Source organism: Trachemys scripta, chromosome 2, assembly GCF_013100865.1.
Source record: "Trachemys scripta elegans isolate TJP31775 chromosome 2, CAS_Tse_1.0, whole genome shotgun sequence".
NCBI classification, from domain to species: Eukaryota; Metazoa; Chordata; order Testudines; family Emydidae; genus Trachemys; species Trachemys scripta.
The window spans coordinates 262,407,131-262,427,798 of NC_048299.1; the positions used below are offsets into that span (position 1 = coordinate 262,407,131).

General features: G+C 40.7%; 1 protein-coding gene across 1 annotated transcript; it reads left to right on the plus strand.

Annotated features, from left to right (window-relative positions):
* Nucleotides 1-2,530: 2,530 nt before the first annotated feature.
* SQLE (squalene epoxidase) lies at nucleotides 2,531-19,924 on the plus strand (the record flags this gene model as incomplete). The annotated part of the gene is given in 8 exon segments (XM_034763606.1): nucleotides 2,531-3,748; nucleotides 5,862-6,108; nucleotides 6,425-6,605; nucleotides 10,785-10,881; nucleotides 13,308-13,421; nucleotides 14,813-14,984; nucleotides 19,108-19,203; nucleotides 19,782-19,924. Coding segments are annotated over 8 exon segments (1,344 nt in total), but the record flags the coding sequence as incomplete, so codon positions are not given.
* Between the last annotated feature and the right edge of the window lie 744 nt (nucleotides 19,925-20,668).

The window sequence follows — 20,668 nt, forward strand, 5'->3', positions numbered from 1 at the left end:
AGACTAACAGAAGTATTGGGAGCATAAGCTTTCGTGGGTAAGAATCTCACTTCTTCAGATGCAAGACTTGCATCTGAAGAAGTGAGGTTCTTACCCACGAAAGCTTATGCTCCCAATACTTCTGTTAGTCTTAAAGGTGCCACAGGACCCTCTGTTGTTTTTTACGGATTCAGACTAACACGACTACCCCTCTGAAGCTAGATATCTAGTGGGGCTTACAAAGCACCAAACCTTTTAAGTGCATTTGAAAAATCTCACTAAGTGCCTAAATACCTTTGAAAATCTGGCCCTTAGTCTGTGTGTGCCTCAATGCCCCATTTGTACAATGGGGATAAGAGCATTGCTCCACCTCACCCAGGGGCTAAGAGGAGAACTAGGTTTGACATTGTGAAACACAGCCTCGGATACCATGGTGGTGGGGCCATATAAGTACCATATGTAGAGTGGAACTTCTGTATACACTGCTAGCCCTTCCCTGGGTTTGACCCCTTCTTTTCACCTATGCCCCCAAATCTCCCCCATTTCTGAATGTAACCTAGGCTCAGTGCTTTGTGTATTTTTTCTGAGTCCCCCTCTATGCTCTTTCTAAGGCCATCTCTACACTGGCAAGTTTCTGCAGCAAAGCAGCTTTCTGCGGTGTAACTCCCGAGGTGTACACACTGCCAAGCCACTTAGTGCGGAGAAACTGCACAGATGCAGTGCTGTAAAAAAATCACCCCGATGAGAGGCGTACAGCTTTCCCGGCTCATAGCTGGGAGCTAAAGCCGGGGCGGCTTTGGATCTCCCTCCCAGCTGGGAACCGGAGCGAGAAGCTGGGTCGGCTTTAGACTCTGCTCCCAGCTGGCAGCTGGGGGAAGTTGAAATGAAACTAAATATCATTACAGTGTAGTAGCAGAAAGTAGCCTATTAGGTATTATATGCAAGATATTATTTCGGCAATTCCAGAATACACTAAATTGAAAGTAATTAAAATAATACGTCTGTGCTGCAATTCCCTGAGGACAAGATCTGTCCAGATTACAGGCCAGTTTACAGCCCCTTTGCCACTACAGAGCAGTGCATAAAGGCAATGGCGGACTTGTGAATCAGGACTTCTGTTCACTAAATCGTGAAGTATTGTTGGAGTATTCTTTAACATAATTACTCAAGAGCTACTCACTACCAGCAAATATTGTTTTAAAAAGGTAGCAGCAAAGATTAGCCAAGTCAACTGGTCTGTACAGAGTTTTGCAATGAAAACTAGATAGCAAAGCGACTTTTTTGAGAAGCAGTAAGTATGCTGCTTCTATAGCTCACTTAGCTGTACTAGGAGACAGGTGTGTTATTGTTTATACACTAGCTGCAATCTGTTTAATCATTACTATTTTGGTGAAGTAATACTTGAAAATAGCATAATATCACTCACTTCTATTTGAAAGTCACTAAGATCCAGATTCTGAATCAATAGGATAACACAGCTGCTCCTGGCAGTAGAATTTGGCCCCATGTCTGCATCCAAGAGAGAAAAATGAAGCAGTGGTTCGATTTCATACATTATTGAGCCAAATTTTGCAGTCCTGATTTAAACCCTGATATTGCCCAGTGCTGTGTGTTGACAGAGACCCCATTCAACTTTTCAGAGCCCCACGTTTTTTTCTTATCCTTTGCCCTCAGGTTAAAACTTTCGAAATTGGAGGCCTGACGTTAATCTCATAAATCTATTGTTAGGCACTTTTGGCGTTATTTTCGGATTTGGTGAGCACTCGGCAGCTCCTACTTTGTTATTGTGAACTCATCAATTCTGTAAATCAGGCCACTTATTTAAGTGCCTAAATATGATGTAACCGGGGTCAGGGCTGTCCCCGGGGCTGATAATAAGTCACGGTGTAAAATACAAAGATGTTACACTCTGGAGTGCAATCCAGAGCAATGAAGAATTATGTCCTGCCCCACCTCACTTTCCCCCTTCCTCCCTGCCCCTGTGCCCCATCTCACCTCATTCCTGCCCCATCTCGCTTCCCACCTTGTTCCCGCCCCATGCCCCATCTCTCCCGCCCTCGGTCGGCCTGCCCAGGTGCCCCATTTCTCCCCACTGGGGGACCAGACCCTGAGCCCAGAGGCAGGGTGGTGGCCCGGCTGCTGCCAGGGGGTCTCGGCTATGCAGACGGAGCCCGGGAACAGGCTCTCCTGGGGAGCAGGACGCAGCACCAAGAGCCCCGGCTGCGGCAACGCGGTCGGAGGCGGGAAACTGCGCCCTACCGCCCCCGCCAGCGCGCAGCATCTTCCCTCCCCGTGCCCATGGCAACCGCAGGGCGCAACCCCTTCCCCTAGCCCCGCCCGCTCATTTCGTCACATCGCACTAGGGGCCCGGAAGGCGTCAAGCCCCGCCCTCCGCTCCCTGCCATTGGCCAGTCCTCGATAGCGCCATCTCGGCCTAGCACCGCCGATTGGCCCGGAGCTGCTGGGGCACCGGGCGCGCGACGCTTGCCAGAGGACGGAGGGAGCCGCTCATTAGCATAAACCCCGCCCCTCCTCCTTGTACCCCTGCTGCTTGGCTGCGAGCCGGGAAGTCCGTAGCCTAGGCAGCGGCGGCGCCCGGGGGAGAGGGCGAGCGGGAGGCCTGGCTCCATCCTCATCAGCCCGGGCGAGGACCGGCTCAGCCGCGGGGAGAGGGGCTTGACCGGGCTGAGCGGGAGCCGCCACCCAGGGAGGGGCAGGGGAGCCACAGCCCAGGCGGGGTCCATTGCCGGGCGCCCCATGCCAGGGAGCAGCTTATTGGGATCTGCTGGGGGCTTCTGGTGAGGGCAAAGAGAGAACGGCCAGAGGATTTCTAAAGGGCGGCACCAGCATAGTTCTTTCGTCTCTGGATTGCGGGGAGGAGCCCGTGTTCAACATGAGATTTAATAAGATTGGCTAGTTAACGAGAAGGGTCCCCCCCTCTTATAAATCCCCTCTTGCGGCTCCCGCGAGAAGCCTCATGTCAGGCCACCTGTAATAATATGTCGGTCTAATTATTTTTGTGGGGGAGAGCACCTGCTGCTGGAGAAAAGAGACTGTGACCCCCAAAGGAGATCTAGTCGCAAAAAAACCCCACCCCAGCAATGACTTTGACCCTCAGGAGCATCAGGCGACAATAGCTGAGGCCAATGTTGTAGTCAGTTTGTCGAATTGAAGTCATCTGAGCTGCTGTAAATCTCTCTCTGGTTGTTTTAAGAGGAGATTTGTATTGAATTCATACCACTTTTTGGAGCATCCTTGTCTCTGGGCTGCCATGCCCCAGTAAAGCTGCAGTTGCTACCTTTTGCAGGGCTTTGTGAGAGAGTCTTGCTTCTCTGTTACCACATATATATTTTTAAGAGGATATTTGTATTTTTATGATTTTTATAGCTTGTGCAAAATCCCTTTTTCAGAGAACTTCAATCACAGTACAAGTGTTAAAGGGAACCACCGGCGACAGTTATTTGCTCTCGTCATAATGTGGACTTTTCTGGGCATCGCCTCCTTCATCTATGTGTATAAGAAATGTGGAGACTTGATGACTTATGTCAACAAAGAGGTGCTGCTGACTATGTTGATGTTTTTCTCTCTTGGTTTGCTCCTGTCTTATCGGTATCGTTCTGGGTGGCTAAAACAACAGCAGTGGGGGCAGCAGAAACAGTCCCACTTTGGGATGCTCTGTAGTGCTCTCTCAGCTTTGCCACTCATTGGTTTTTTCTGGGCCAAATCCACCCCTGGATTTCCACAGGCAGAGCAACCCAAATCCAGAAAGGTAAGTTCAGTTCAAACCTGGGAAATAGAATGGAGTCCTTTCACCGTTGTTTTTATATTAGGGCTCCTCTGTCAGTTTGAGGGAAAAGCAGCTAATGAAGGTTGGAGAGGATTTATCTTTGTGGTCCCCACCTAGGGATTTGTTAGATTTTTATTTCCGTTTTGGGTGACAAACTCATAGATGGAGCCTGTTTAATCAAGACACTAGGTTCTTGGGTTTCAAATTAAGTTTAAAGGTAAACCTTGGGCAAAATCTCCGTTATTAAGTTGATTTGCAGTTTCTGTGTTTGTGTAATTTCCAGTAAAGTATTTTTCCCACATAGGAAACATCTTAAATTGTTAGTGCTCTGACATACATCAGCTTTCAGCATCTCTACATTTGACAGAAAACCATTTATGTGGCAGACTAGAAAATGTTTTTGCAGATACATCTGATGAAATCCAAATAATTCTATAGGTAATAGTAATGAAATATTACATATATAGGGCTTTACATCTTCAAAGGCTTTTAGAACATTGGGCAGAATCTCTGAAGCAGACTGCCAGCTTTTCCTTGTCTGCCAGGGGTATGATAGCGGAAAGCTTTAGTTAGTGGAAGGAGCTCAGTAGGAGCCCCACCGGGGTCTCAAGCAGATGTACAGATTCAGTGCATCCTTTGAACTACAATAGTTGGACCCCCTTCCATATGCACTTTGGAGCAGAGCTGACTCTGTCTGATCCCCTGCACTAGAAATCATGACCTCATTGCCGCTGCAGCAATTCCCCTGGGACTTTCAGCTACTGTATTGTTTCTTACAAAGACTATATCCTGAGCCCCAGTTAATTTATTTTATATTTACTTCCCAGGTTTTATAATCATTTAAAGTAGCTATAAACATGGCACCCTTGTTACCTAACAATCCTGTTTCACTTCTAGGTAGTTGTGCTGATACAATCTAGCTTTTACTACAGTAAGCACTGCAGAGCTAAGGGAGCTGTGTCAAAATGAGCTGGATTCCATTCTACTTTGTACGCCATTGACAGTTGTCATTTAAATTCTGACGGTAGAGTGTTTATTGCTGGGAGTGATGTAAAAAGCAGAAAATACTTGTGATTTTGAAAATTGCAGGTACAAACTGCAGCTCTGGTAGTCAAAAAATATTTTGCAGGTTTGCCAAGCGAGTTGTTGACAGAGAATAAATAAGAAACTCTACTATCACATTTGTCATTTTTGTGCAATGTGAGGTATAATTGACTGGTAATTGCCAGGAAGGACTGGAACCTATTAGACCTTTTCATACACCACAGAAATTGATTAACCAGCATATATATAATTTGATGAATGACAGTACTTTGGGTTTCAATTGTAAGCAATATAAATAGTCAAATGATAGCACAGCATACATTTACAGTTACCTAACACTTTTCATGATAAAACTCTGTTTTCAGTTATTTATAACTTTGTCAAATTGTAACTGGACTGAAATTTTCCATTTTGGGTGCCTGCCTTGGGGTATTTGTTTGGGTTTTTTTGAGGGGAGATTTCAGCTAAAATGGTTCTGCCATTCTCAGAACAAGGTTGCGCAGAAATGTATCTTGACCATGTTAAAAGAATTTTTTTCAACTGTTGAGAAGTTCTAAAGCCTCTGCTTTGCAGCAGGGACTTGAAATGTGGCAGGGAGGTTGCCTTCGTGTCAGGAACGTGCTTTTTGCCATCCCTGTGAAAATTCTCCCAGATCTGACCACGTTTATAATTGGCCTCAGAAAAATCTCTGTCTCCAGACTAGTGCTGTCCTATCATCCATGGCCCTAATATGGCTCAGGACCCACTCCTGCAAACCCTTTATACTGAGCTTAATGCCTACTACCATGAACATGACACTTATTACTGTTGAGTACCCCCATTGAATTCCAATGGGACTTCTCACATCACTAGGCTCAATAATAATGGTTTGCAGGATTAGGGGAGTTGATATTCAGACCTAGACCTAGAAAAAAAGTCTAATTTTTAAAGCCAAAAGATAATTCACAATCATTCAATTTTTATATTATATTGTCTATTATTGTTTGTAAAATAAAGAGGATAAATGCTAGATATGTCACTTGCATTTTTGTTGGTTTTAATTTCTACATAGGGTAAAAGAGGGATAAACTCAAACACTGTGACAGAGACTGCTACAAATACAATATTAGCTCCTCAGTCTGATCCAGAGGTTATCATCGTGGGTTCAGGTGTACTTGGTTCTGCTTTGGCTGCCGTGCTGTCACGAGACGGAAGAAATGTGACAGTAGTAGAGAGGGATCTGAAGGAACCTGACAGGATAGTTGGAGAATTGTTACAACCTGGAGGATATAATGCTCTTAAAGAACTGGGTCTTGAAGGTAAGTAAATCTTTAAAACTCAGATATTTTGTTGCAAAGGTATTTACTTGACAAGGACAAAACCCCCTTGTATCAAAGAAAAGCATGTTTACAAAGAAAATTTAAAAATACAACATATTCTGGACATATATGGATTAAAGCTGCTTGTTATGTTTCCTGTCCACCATTTTGAAAATGTCCCCTTCTGTGTTGTATGCATGTGATCGTTTGCTAAAGAAATAAAATATTCTTGATGTAGAGGTCAATTTTTACAGACTAATGCGTATTCCTTGTTGTTCTTTATTCTTTCACTAATATATTGGGATTTGTTTTCCAGATTCAGTGGAAGGTCTTGATGCTCACATAGTAAATGGTTACATAATTCATGATCTAGAGAGCAAGTCGGAGGTTGAAATTCCTTATCCAAACTCTGCAGATGGTCTGGTGCAGAGTGGAAGAGCATTTCATCATGGGCGCTTCATCATGGGTCTCCGAAGGGCAGCCATGGCAGAACCCAAGTAAGACAGCTGGCTTAAAATTTTAATCAACATATTACAACAATTTTAGGTCCTGTTCCTGCATCAGGATCCAATAGCACAATTCCCTGCGCCTCTGAGATGCTCCAGTCAGTTCAGTGGAACTCTGCCAAGGTGCAAAGGTCTGCACTAGACAATCCTGATGCAGGAACTGAGCGTTAATAATTTTTTTTGCTTCAGTATGCACATAACATATTTTTGTAGATGTTTATAAGAGGTATATTAATTACACCATAATCAATTAAAAGAGCATGTAAGTAAGCAACTGTGCATTGGTCTTTGGGACATAATTTGGTCTTGGATTTATGGGAACACCAGTGTTTCCCAAATACATGCCACAGAATTAAAAAATGTGGTCCAACTGGCAGTCTGTGGGGTGGATCTTGCCCCACAGATTGATTCTGATTCAATGGAGAAACAGGCCTGTAATGCATAATGTATACTTTAATAAATTGGGTCAAAATGAGCCCTGCAACAAATGGTAGTAACGTGAATGGAGTTGCACTTGTGTACACCAGTGCTGATCTGGGCTATTTGCCAAAAACAGCCATGCTCTCAGTAAATAATGCACAGAACTACCTGGATTGATCAGAGAAGCAAGTGGTAGAGCTGACTCATTTCATGATCAGGAATTGTAAATACATGGAGTTATTCAGGAATAGCCACTGTGCTTTAAATTCACACCCTGCCTTAATCTTCATTAACTTTCAAGTATAGACAGATCCTAAGCATGTTGATCTTCCTGCTGATTCATGATGCTGGAAAAGAAACTTGCCTTAGCAAGAATGAGGATAATCATGATCCTCTTTTCTCTACTCCTCCATCTTTTCCAATACTATATATACAAGTAAAATTGTTGGAAAAGAGCGATGAACACCTCCAGTAGTTTTGGTATTCTAGAGTCTTGAAGGCAACCCCTTCTTCCCTAAAAACATTTGTAACAAACTTCTTTATATGATCACTGCCTTTATGTAAAAGGGGTGTCAAGAAACCCAAATGTTAAAGGAAAGTAAGGTCTTACTGCTTTATCATGCAACATACCACAATAAGTTATATATTTTTAAAAATAAGTACACAGGTATGGTATGAATCTTTGTTCTTTACTGAAAACCTGTTTGTTTCCATTAAATCTATTAGATTGGATGAATTAATTATTTTCAAATCATTTTTAAAATATCAACCCTGCAATACTGCTAAGTTTGGTGCAAGCTGAGGTGATCTGCTGCATTTGTGATAATTACGAAAGTTTAAGCTGCCTGGGCATACCTTTAATTTCAATGGGATTTGGGCACCTAACTCTTCTTAAAATCCTTGAAAATTCTGTTATATCTGCTTTACACATTTTTCTAGCAGAAATTTAGAAAAGCCAGTATTTGTAACGAGTTCATTTCTTCCTTTCTTGGTTCATTTTGAATATGTTCCACCTCTCCATGTACCAGGGAAGAGGCAGCTGAATATTTAATTATAGTTGGGAGATTTCAAACATTTGTAATTTTGAGTGCCATGGAGTCTTACATTTTCTCTCAGAATTCTTAAAAAATGTGTCATGGGGAGTGAAAGGTTAGTGTCACTACAAGTGAATATATTCTTTTAACATGTATTAAGCAATAACTATTTATTTGCAGATGAATAAAAGTAAAATTACACACAGGGTAAAGGGGTGGTCCTTTATCAATATTATTACTGTTTATTTGTTTAGTTCTAACAATGTGCTTAGTGCTTCACTAGACTCAAAGATAGACACTCCCTGCCCTGAAGAGTTTAACCTAATAGACAGAGTCTGTAATTGAATCTGTCTAGGTGGATCCTTGCACCCATATGAAATCCCTTTGCCAATCCAGTTGTTGGCAATTCACTTGCGGAGCTCCTTTTACTGTCATAAGGACTTACTTTAGTAGGTTTATGAACAACAGATGAGACCAAGTCATGCAAATATGTATTAATTTTGGTAATGTACACACCTTTTATAAAACTAAAAGTATATTTGCAAGGTAATATTGTTAAAGAAAATGGTATTGAAAATCTTTTTCTAGGAAATAAAATTTATTTTAGTAATTTTATTAAAAGATGAAAGAATTAAAGAAAAGAAAAGCCAGACTTTTTTTTTATCTTCCTAATCTGAAACTCTAGCACCATGAAAATGTGGTGGTTTTTTCCCCTTCTTCCCCCATACTTATAAGGAGCATACAGTTGTGTGTGAGATAATGGAGAAGGAAAGCCATGTGGTAACATAGCGACCTGGTCTACACAAGCATTCAAATTGAAATTGAGTGATTATGTAAAATGAACATAATCAAAACCTATTAAAATCTCTCTTTAAAGAGAGAGAATATTGATTAAGTCCAGGCTGTGGTAGTTGCACTTTCGGCTGAGTGTTCTTGGTCAGCAGTCTGTCGCTGTCATGGATCCATTGAGGGGTAACTGGCTCACATTTGGCTTTACAAAGATTGTGAAGAGCACAGTAAGTTGGGAGAGAAGAGACAACATAATTAAAAATGGGGGATATATGGCTTTTGTTGGTGTTCTCAGAATGCACGGTAGCTAGTCAGTCATGGACAACCACGACAGCTGTTGCTCTAGACCCTAGCTCACCTCTGCAGTCAGGACATCATCTAGATTGTCTGGTTAGGCCCCTCTCCTTCACTGGTCTTTCTCAGGCTGAGGAGATCTGGATGGGCCATCTCATCTCTTGCGGGTGCCATGCAGTGTAGGTGGTTTCAGGATATGGCGAAAAACCAAGAGAAGGAAGATAGTGGGGATCAGAAAGAGACACACGAGGGAGGGGAAGACAGAGCAAGATCTCAAAGATATCAGGCTGGGGTCCTTGCTGGTGCAGCAGTGATGGTCAGGTGTTCCTACTGGTGTGTCAAGGTCTGCGTGTCACGATAAAAATCCTTCTGGTGCAGCCACGGTAGTGGCGATAGTCATCCTTCCTCCCCCATCTCTTTTTGTAGGGCCCCAAAAACAGATGATGGATGGAATAGCTCAACCCCCATCATTATTTTGTCCACCAGGTAGGCCTAATTTCTGGTCCTACATTCCTCTTTTTTGCCACACATGAGCTAAACACAGCCCTTGGGTGGTATCAGGATCTCTTTGTTTAAATTAATTCAGTCTTTCTGTCTCCTCCTTACATCTTTTCTTAAACAATTTTATATAATGGGTCACTGTGGCAATTCATGAACCTTTACTCATTTTTCACTAGTTAGGCTAACAATTAAAGTAGGCCTATTAGGCCCCAATTATTCCAACAGTGAAACAATCACAACCCCTAGCTGACTTAGCTATGCCTGAAAACACTCTAATGTAGATGCAACTATACCAACAGAGCAGTGCTCCTGTTGGCTTAGCTAATGTCATAGTGTGGCTATGCTGTCAATAGAACTCCTTATGGCAGCTTACACCGCGTACACTAGGGGGTTCTGCCTGCATAGCTATAGAGGCCAAGGCTCTGTAGTGTAGACCAGGGGTTCTCAACCTTTTTCTTTTCAAGTCTCTCCCTCCCCCCCCCCCCCCCATGCTATAAAAACTCCACAGCCCACCTGTGTCACAATAACTGGTTTTCTGGATATAAAAACCAGGACCGGCATTAGGGGGTACAAGCAGGACAGTTGGCTGGGACCTCATGCCGTAGGGGCCCCTGCAAAGCTACATTGCTCAGGCTTTGGCTTCAGCCTCGGGTGGTGGGACGCAGGGCCTGGGCTTCAACTCCACGCGGCAGCCCTGCTTGGCAACCCTCCTGAAACCTGCTCTCGGCTCCCCGGGGGCTTGGACCCCTGATTGAGAACCACTGGTGTAGGCAAGCCCACAGACCCCAGTCTTGTAAAGGCTTCCATGTGTATTTTAAGTGATAGACTATGAAGTCAATGGGACTAATCACAGTGTATAAAGTTAAACCTGTGTGGATGTCTTCGCAGGATCAGGGCCATAGCGTTCAGTGACACTTGGTCTTGGCCATTGATTTCAAGAAAATAGGAACCATTTAATACTGTGTCTGAAACTAGGCAGAACAATTTTATATGTGTAAATGAATGCTTTTTATATGCAGTAATGGGATCATGAACAACTTGTATTCTCTATGTCATAAGTCAGTTTGAAACTATGGCCCTAAATATCCTTTTATTTTTTTCCTGTACTTTTAAAAGTTCTGGTTTATTTCAGCACAAAATTCATTGAAGGGACTGTGTTACAACTGCTCGAGGAAGATGACTGTGTGGTGGGTGTTCAGTACAAGGATAAAGAAACTGGAGATATTAAGGTGAGACAACAGATTTCACTGTTTTTTGTGTTTAACTATTCTATTGTATGGTCACAGATACAGCATTTAAGAAGATTTGGATATCTCAGAACATTTTTTTTAAATGTGCATCAAGCATTAGAAAAATAAAAGGAGGTTTTGTGGCCATGTGGATAGAGGGCTGGACTGGGTCATGGTTTCAATTTCTGGTTCTGCCACGGGCCTGCTGGGTGATCTTGGCCAAGTCACTTCACTCCCTGTGCCTCTATTTCCCGATCTGTAAAGTGGGAATATATGGTGATTTGTAAAGCATTTTGATCTATCAGTGAAAAGTGCTATATACAGGCTAGATATTTTTATTCTTTTAAACAAGGAAGTAGTGACTTCCACATACGGCAGTACAGGATAGTACATTACATTAAGAAATTTGTACAGTCTCTTTATTTGGGGGGTGTGGGGAACAGTTTCGGTCACTTTCTAGTGCTGAAGATTTTCTTTTTCTTCAAATACAATCCATTTAACATTCCTGCAGTTTCAATTTCAGAAAATCATTGATGTATTTTCAGATTGTATTGTACATTTTATTATGGGATTTTTGTGCTTTACAACTTTTTAAGTTTTGCTGCTCTTTGCTGTAGAGGGTTTTAAATGTGGTCCACTGGACTGGGAGTCACTCCACCTCTCTAAGCCTAGAGGGGGATAAGAATATTTAACTTTTAAGTGTTTTAGTATCTACGGGTGGAAAGTGTTATATACCTATGTTGTTTATTTATTAGTAGTCCAAACGCCCCCCATCTACCCTCCCACACACACATTCTGTTAGGAGGCAGGATGTTCCCCATAGAGAAAAGGCTACACGAGTCACCACTAAATCTGGTGGATATCAGGAGACTACGGCTGTCTGCGTGGAAGTCCTGTCAGTCTCTGCATAGGTTCTGGCTTCCCATGTAAAACGTTTCTGCTCCTTGGGAGCAGGCTTTACTGTACCTCCCCGAGCTTTTGTCTGCGACGGCCCATAGTAATTTTCAGAGGTCACAAAAAGGGTAAAGCTCCAATCCATATCTCTTTTTTTGGACTAATATCCAGGGGTCCAGATAGTGGGTGATGTGCATCTTTCTGGCCCACCCATTTCTCCCTCTGGCCTGCCCAATCTGCTCTCTCCAGTGTGAACCATCTCCGGGTGGGGAGATGATGCTACAAAGGTAGCTGAGTCCCACTTCTCTGTGGGAGGGGGGAGACTGGAACCTAGAGGGGATCCTCCATGCACAGATCCAGGGGGTATGTGCTGGTTCATTATTCATAGTAAAAGAAGACATTCCTATGCAATAATAAAATATCAAATAGTATTAGCCTGGTTATTGGTCTACTTTATAGACCAATAAACCTTTGAAATGGATTCGTCTGAGGGTTAGCCCTCAAAGTAAAGCGTATTCAAGCTGTGAGGTAGGCAACCTGAAGTCTGGTGGTGAAGGAAGCTCCATGCTCTTTCTTCCACCACTTGTTAGCTTAATAGCTTTTTAATATGTAAAAATGGACCTTCATTGTCTTTGCCTGAATATCAGATGGTCAGAAATTCAAAACCACATTCCTTTATACTTCGTTTACCAACTCTCCCTGACATGCCTACCTTGAACACATTTTAATTATCATTCCAGCAGATGTCCATAACTCTTAATACACATCGTGTACATACAACACCCAAGAATATTAATGATCAGTGAGTTTTCAAATGTACCTCACAGGACATTATTTGTACAAAGATTTTTACAGTAATGTATAGGATCTGAATACAGGGATGCTTAGTATCACAGTCACTCTTCCATGATTATTTTAACGTCAAAACCAGTAAGTGATTGAAAAATATAGGGCTTGGGGTGGTTTGTTGATATTAAATAATGTGTATCCTAAAGCAAGTAGGAGATTCTACGTAACTCATTTTGATAGATTGCCAGTGATTTGGTCAGTAATTCCAGAATTAAATAAAAGTGGTGGTGGTGTGTTATCTGGAAATTACGTTCTCATCTTATTTTTTGTTCCTTTAAAAGAAAAATGAACTGAGGAATCTCAGCAGAAATCTTTTATTTATTTATCGGTGTGTTACTGTTGTAAAAGATGTTCCATTTTTGTTTTGCTTATTTATTTATATATAGACTTTCAGATTCTTCAATAAAAAATAAATTAAAAGTCGAGAAGCATTTTCTTCTATAAGCTCCTCTTCTTCTTAAATTGCTCATAATGTCTCAAAGTTCTTACGGGGTGGAACTCTTCCGTACTTTCTCCAATTCCAAGAGTGATTTATTGTGTTTTTTCCCTTTAAAATTGAGATAAATTAATTCAGCTATTTATATCTTAATATCAGATCTAAAATTATATAGGATCAACATATGATTAACAAGATAAAGTTAAAAAGGATAAAGTGAGATAAATATCACATTTTTATGTTGCAGGAATTACATGCACCTCTGACTGTTGTTGCTGATGGACTTTTCTCCAAGTTTAGGAAAAAATTGGTTTCCAACAAAGTTTCTGTTTCATCCCATTTTGTTGGCTGCATTTTGAAAGTAAGGACCTTGTATGTATAGTACAGAAAGACTGATGCCTAGTAGCTGATGTATATTTTTCTCTCCAAATTCAACCATATCTCCCAGTAGCTGTAATGAGAGTTATGTGTATGAAATGAGAATTTATCCTTATGCTTTATTATTTTTTGTTATTCAGTAAGTACTGACAGCAGTCTCTTAAACTATATTATTAAATGGCCTCCAAAGCATCTATTGGAAGAACAACATGCTTTTAAATATTTTAACAGGAGTTCATTAACTTTTTTCATTTTGGATTTGGGAATTATTGGACCATAGTAAGAATAGTGACATTAAAAATTGGATTGTGTGTTTTTACTCTTAAATTACTGGATTTGTCTACATGAAAAATTTAGTTCACGGCAACCTAAGTGTGAATCTCTAGCTCTAGCTTGCTGCACATTAACTGGCCATGTGGACCGCGCTACTGTGCACTAAAAGTTCTGCAGTGCGCTTTGATGCACTCTCATTTTAAATGTACTGCAGAACTTTTAGTGCACAGTTGCAGGGTCCACATGGCCAGTTAGTGTGTGGCAAGCTAGTGTGCTGTAGATTCACACCTTGGGTTACCATGCATTAACTTTCTGTATAGACAATCATACTGATGTGTACCTAGACTTAACACCATTTCTTATCTGGGGATATTATAGGTGTAATGTCAAATATAATATGAGGTACAAATTCATACCAGCCTAAATTTTCAAAGTTCTCAAAACATTAACCCTATTGAAATCAATGATAAATATTTAATTGAGTTCAGTGAAAGAAAGATTGGGCCCATAGTCCATACTGAGGACTAGTGCCCTTACTTGGTTTGGGGGGGGAAAAAAACACCACTGGTTTTTATTTAACAATACTAAAATCACTTAAAATGTACTACTGATTATAACCCTGATTCAGCAAGGTACATAAGAACATACTTAACTTTAAAATATAATTAGTCCCATTGACTACTCACATGCTTTAACGTTAAATACATATTTAAGTGCTTTGCTGAATTGGTGCCCATATGGAGTAGAAAGCGAAATTACACCTATGAGCATTTCATCTCCTCCTCTCTCTTTTGTTCATTTAAACAAAATCCTAAATTGGCCTCTTTACACATAAGAATTAATGAAGGATTTAATGAAGTGTGTAGCTTAATATACAAATTAAAATGTATTGTAATAAAATATTCAGAATGTGCAAAGAAGTCAAATTATCATTGTTTTTGGAACCTTAGCACTTTCATTGCCCAACATGCAATCTTAATGTTAAATTAATGTGACTTATTTTGCATTTAATACACTTTAAAGGATGTCAGGAAATGATTCAGCAAAAGAGCAACTTTTGACCTTTTTACTAATCAGTTTTTTCCTTCCTTTTTTTAAAAGGACTCGCCACAGTTTAAAGCCAATCATGCTGAACTTGTTTTAGCTAATCCTAGTCCAGTCCTTATCTACCAGATTTCTTCAAATGAGACTCGAGTACTTGTTGATATTCGAGGGGAAATGCCAAAAAACATCAAAGAATACATGACTGAGAAAATTTATCCACAACTACCTGGTAAGACTATGAAGATTTGTGTATGTACTCTTTAGAATTATAATGTATTATCCCACAGGGTCTGGGGCACGGGTGTGGGGGGAGGGTTTGGGTTGGTTTTGGCTTTGTTTTCAATTTGTTGCTGAATTGTCCATTTGGAAAGTCAGACATCTGATGGTAGACATCTGATGGTATCAAGTTTTCAAATTAATTCCAGTTCTGCAGCTTCTGAAGAATTAATGTGCAAACTTGATACCATCAGATTAGGCCTGAATAAAGACTGGTAGTGGTTGGGTCATTACAAAACCTAATCTTAATTTCCCCAATTCTAATTTCTCTCTACAGTTACTCACACCTTCTTGTCAACTGTCTGTAATGTGCCACTCTCCTACCACTTCAAAAGTTATTTTTCCTCCCTTGGTTAATTGGTTTCTCATTAGACTGACCTCACACTTGTTAAAGCAACCCTCATCCTTTCATGTATTTATACCTGCTCCTGTATTTTTCACTTCATGCATCCGATGAAGTGGGTTCTAGCCCATGAAAGCTTATGCCCAAATAAATTTGTTAGTCTCTAAGGTGCCACAAGGACTCCTCGTTGTTTTTGCTGATACAGACTAATATGGCTACCACTCTTAAATAGGATTGGTCCTAGGACTGACCCTTGGGGAACACCACTAGTAACCCCTCTCCATTCTGAAAATTTACCATTTATTCCTACCCTTTGTTCCCTGTCTTTTTTTTAAAGAGTTCTCAATCCATGAAAGGATCTTCCCTCTTATCCCATGACAACTTAATTTACGTAAGAGCCTTTGGTGAGGGACCTTGTCAAGGCTTTCTGGAAATCTAAGTACACTATGTCCACTGGATCCCCCTTGTCCACATATTTTGACCCCTTCAAAGAACTCTAATAGATTAGTAAGACATGATTTCTGTTTACAGAAACCAGGTTGACTTTTGCCCAACAATTTATGTTCTTCTAGGTGTCTGACAATTTTATTCTTTACTATTGTTTCAACTAATTTGCCCAGTACTGATGTTAGACTTACTGGTCTGTAATTGCCAGGATCATCTCTAGAGCCCTTTTTAAATATTGGCGTTACATTAGCTATCTTCCAGTCATTGGGTACAGAAGCTGATTTTAAAGGACAGGTTACAAACCATAGTTAATAGTTCCGCAATTTCACATTTGAGTTCTTTCAGAACTCTTGGGTGAATGCCATCTGGTCCCCGTGACTTGTTAAGCTTATCAAATAATTCCAAAACCTCCTCTAATGACACTTCAGTCTGTGACAATTCCTCAGATTTGTCACCTACAAAGGACGGCTCAGGTTTGGGAATCTCCCTAACATCCTCAGCTGTGAAGACTGAAGCAAAGAATTCATTTAGTTTCTCCACAATGTCGTCATCGTCTTTAAGTGCTCCTTTTGTATCTTGATCATCCAGAGGCCCCACTGGTTGTTTAGTCAGCTTCCTGCTTCTGATGTACTTAAAAAACATTTTATTTCCTTTTACGTTTTTGGTGAAATTGCAGGACTACTAACTGTAGTCTGTAACCTATAATTTAAATCAGCTTCTGTATCAAATGACTGGAGGATAGCTAATGTGACACCAATTTTTAAAAAGGACCTCAGAGGTGACCCCGGCAATTACAGGCTGGTAAGCCTGACTTCAGTCCGGGCAAACTGGTTGAAAGTACAGTAAAGAACAAAATTGTCAGACACAGAGATGAACATAATTTCTTGGGTAAGAGTCAACATGGTTTTTTGTAAAGGGAAATCATGCCTCAACAATCTACTAGAATTCTTTGAGGGGGTTAACAAGCATGTGGACAAGAGGGATCCAGTGGATATAGTGTATTTAGATTTTTAGAGAGCCTTTGAAAAGGTCTCTCACCAAAAGCTCTTAAGCAAAGTAAGCAGTTCTGGAATAAGAGGGAAGGTTCTCTCATGGATTGGTAACTGGTTAAAAGATAGGAAACAAAGGGTAGGAATAAATGGTCAGTTTTCAAAATGGAGAGAGGTAAATAGTGGTGTCCCCCAAGGGTCTGTACTGGGACCAGTCCTATTCAACATATTCATAAATGATCTGGAAAAAGGGGTAAACAGTGAGGTGGCAAAATGTGCAGATGATACAAAACTACTCAAGATAGTGAAGTCCCAGGCAGACTGTGAAAAGCTACAAAAGGATCTCTCAAAACTGAGTGACTGGGCAACAAAATGGCAGATAAAATTCAATGTTGATCAATGCAAAGTAGTGCACATTGGAAAACATAATCCCAACTATACATCTAAAAGGATGGGGGCTAAATTAGCTGTTACCACTCAAGAAAGAGATCTTGGAGTCATTGTGGATAATTCTCTGAAAACATCCACTCAATGTGCAGTGGCAGTCAAAAAAGCAAACAGAATGTTGGGAATCATTAAGAAAGGGATAGATAATAAGACAGAAAATATCATATTGCTTCTATATAAATCCATGGTATGCCCACATCTTAAATACTGTATGCAGATGTGGTTGCCCCATCTCAAAAAAGATATATTGTAGTTGGAAAAGGTTCAGAAAAGGACAACAAAAATGATTAGGGATATGGAGTGGCTGCTGTATGAGGAGAGATTAATAAGACTGGGACTTTTCAGCTTGGAAAAGAGATGACTAATGGGGGGATATGATAGAGGTCTATAAAATCATGACAGGTGTGGAGAAAGTAAATAAGGAAGTGTTATTTACTCCTTCTCATAACACAAGAACTAGGGGTCACCAAATGAAATTAATAGGCAGCAGGTTTAAAACAAACAAAAGGAAGTATTTTTTCCACACAACGCACAGTCAACTTTTGGAACTCTTTGCCAGAGGATGTTGTGAAGGCCAAGACTATAACAGGGTCCAAAAAGAACTAGATAAATTCATGGAGGATAGGTCCATCAATGGCTATTAACCAGGATGGGAGGGATGGTGTCCCTAGCCTCTGTTTGCCAGAAGCTGGGAATGGGCGACAGGGGATGGATCACTTGATGATTACCTGTTCTGTACATTTTCTCTGGGGCACCTGGCATTGCCCACTGTCAGAAGACAGGATACTGGGCTAGATGGACCTTTGGTCTGACCCAGTATGGCCGTTCTTATGTTCTTACGTTCAATGTGGAATTGAAATGTATTAAGGGTGCAGATTTAAGTGGTTTTCTCATTTAAATAGTTGGGGAAATCCTAAAATATGCAGAAATGGACCACATATATCTAGTATCAGAGGGATAACCGTGTTAGTCTGGATCTGTAAAAAGCAACAGAGTCCTGTTGCACCTTTAAGACTAACAGATGTATTGGAGCATAAGCTTTCGTGGGTGAATGCATGCATCCAACGAAGTGGGCATTCACCCATGAAAACTTATGCTTCAATACATCTGTTAGTCTTAAAGGTACCACAGGACTCTCTGTCACATATATCTAGAGACAGATTAGGCTGCTGCTGGGGAAGGTAGAGCAGAAATAATTTTATCAGTCTCCCTTTTTTTATCTGATTTGAAAACTATTTTGAGTGACCATATTGAAGGAGGCAACTCACCGTGCCCTTTCTTTGCCTGTCCTAGAGTTGCACTGATGTTTTGCCATGGTACCTGTTCTAGGTCCTGATCCTGCGTTACCAAAGTTATTGTGAGTTTTGCCACTGATTTTTAATGGGAACGTGGTAAGGTCATTTGAAAACAACAGCTAAATGTACAAGTTTAGTGTGCTCATTCTGATTAAAATGCCAGAATTATTGTTTGTTCTTTTAAATTTTCCTCCCCTCTGCAAACTAAGTGCCTGATGCTGCAAGCATTATATGTGAGGAGCTCCAATTTACGTTCACACTTGGGTACGGATCCTCCGACGTGCCGAGCATCCTGTACTCCCAATAAAAGTCAGCTGCAATTGAGGGCACTCGGCATATCGCAGGATTGAGCCATTGTAGAGTTTGCAGCATTGAACCCTCATTTTATGTTACTGATAGATACCATAACATCAAACAGTAGTTTGTTCCATTTACATATTTAACAGGCAATTCCGAAGGGTTACATCTCTGAGAACTGGTTGAGTAGTTCTGTGCAAATTATTTGACTTGATTTTCATATATGTAATATAACTAAATAGAGTTTCCTTACTGCAGAGCACCTAAAGGAACCATTCCTAATAGCAGTTCAAAATGATCGTTTGAGGACCATGCCAGCAAGCTTCCTACCTCCATCACCTGTTAACAAACAAGGTAGAGTAAGAACAAAAATATTTAAAAGTATAGGATTAATGACCATTAAACAAATTTAGAAATATTTTTGTTTGTTGTCAGTGCTACTGTCCCTGTCAAGTTTGTTTTATCTTTTGTGAAAATGGTACTTTAAAAAAAACATTCCTGTGGTGTGTGTTTGGTGCCTATAAACAGCATATTGTTAGTGACCCTAGAATTAAGGTTGTTGGTTGGTCCATTTTAAACCCTTATTTTAAAACATGCATTTTTTTTTTTAAAGTCTGTTTCAGGCTGATAGTTTTTCATGCTTGTTATCTGTCAAAAATGGCTTATTTTTTAAAGGAAAGTATAAAGAAATTTTTATAACCTCTTCTTGATCTGTGTTTAAAAAAAAAAAAACATTTCCAAGCTTTAAGTTGTTCAGATGCATTTTACACTGTGATTTTAAGCTGCTGTGTGGAATTTATGTAGTTTTCAAGCTGCAATGCTTTCTTTGCTAAGGCTTAGCAAATTTGATAGAGAAAGAAAAGTTTTGATTTCTAAAATGGAGTACTTGGCACGTGTTCTATGCCATTATTATTTTTTTTTCTCCCATCTAGGCGTTCTTCTTTTGGGAGATGCATATAATATGAGGCACCCTCTGACAGGTGGAGGAATGAGTGTTGTTTTGAATGATATTAAAATATGGAGAAGCTTGCTCCAGGATATTCCAGATCTTTATGAAGATTCTGCTATTCTTCAGGTGAGACATTATTTTGACGTTAGAATTATAATTGTGCTTTTTGGGTAGGGTTGGCAACGTATTTCAAAAATAAGGGACTGTTTTCTTAGCATATCTGCCCCACCTCTTCTCCTAATGTTGCAAATTGCTCTGCTCCACCTCTTCTCCTAATGTTGCTGTCGTTAATAATAATAATTAATAAATAAGCAGTACTCACCCACATTCTCTCCTGAGGTATTTCTTGCTGCTTTTGTTGTACAGACATGAAGAAATAAAGGATGGCCCTTCTAATAAGGGACTGTTGGCAACCCTATTTCCGGGACATGCCTAGGCTTGTGTTTATGCAATTTCTGTCAGTTACTTAATATTTCTTCCAACTTGGAGGTAGGGCAGTTAGTAGTTCTTTGCCCACCTAGTCAAAGCTGTTTTTACATGCTATTGTGAATCATTAAACTGCTGTGGATGGCGGGAGGGGTAAAATGGGGCACAACTGGGGCCATCCCTCCCTCCCTGTCTAGATTCAGAACCATGCAGGGCAGACACTCCCTCCCCCATCCACTCTGAGGAAATTGAGACCCAGGTGGTGCCTCTGTTCCCCGCTCTTGCTTCTTGCTATGTGGGATTTGGGTGGGAGTGGGGAAGAAACTGCAGAGAGGAACCAGCCAGAGACTCTAGCTGGTAGGAGTAGTTGCAGAAGAAGCCAAATCAAGGACCTTTTGAACACTTAGAGAAGTTTCTAAAATTTTGACTGGACTTTTTCTGCCC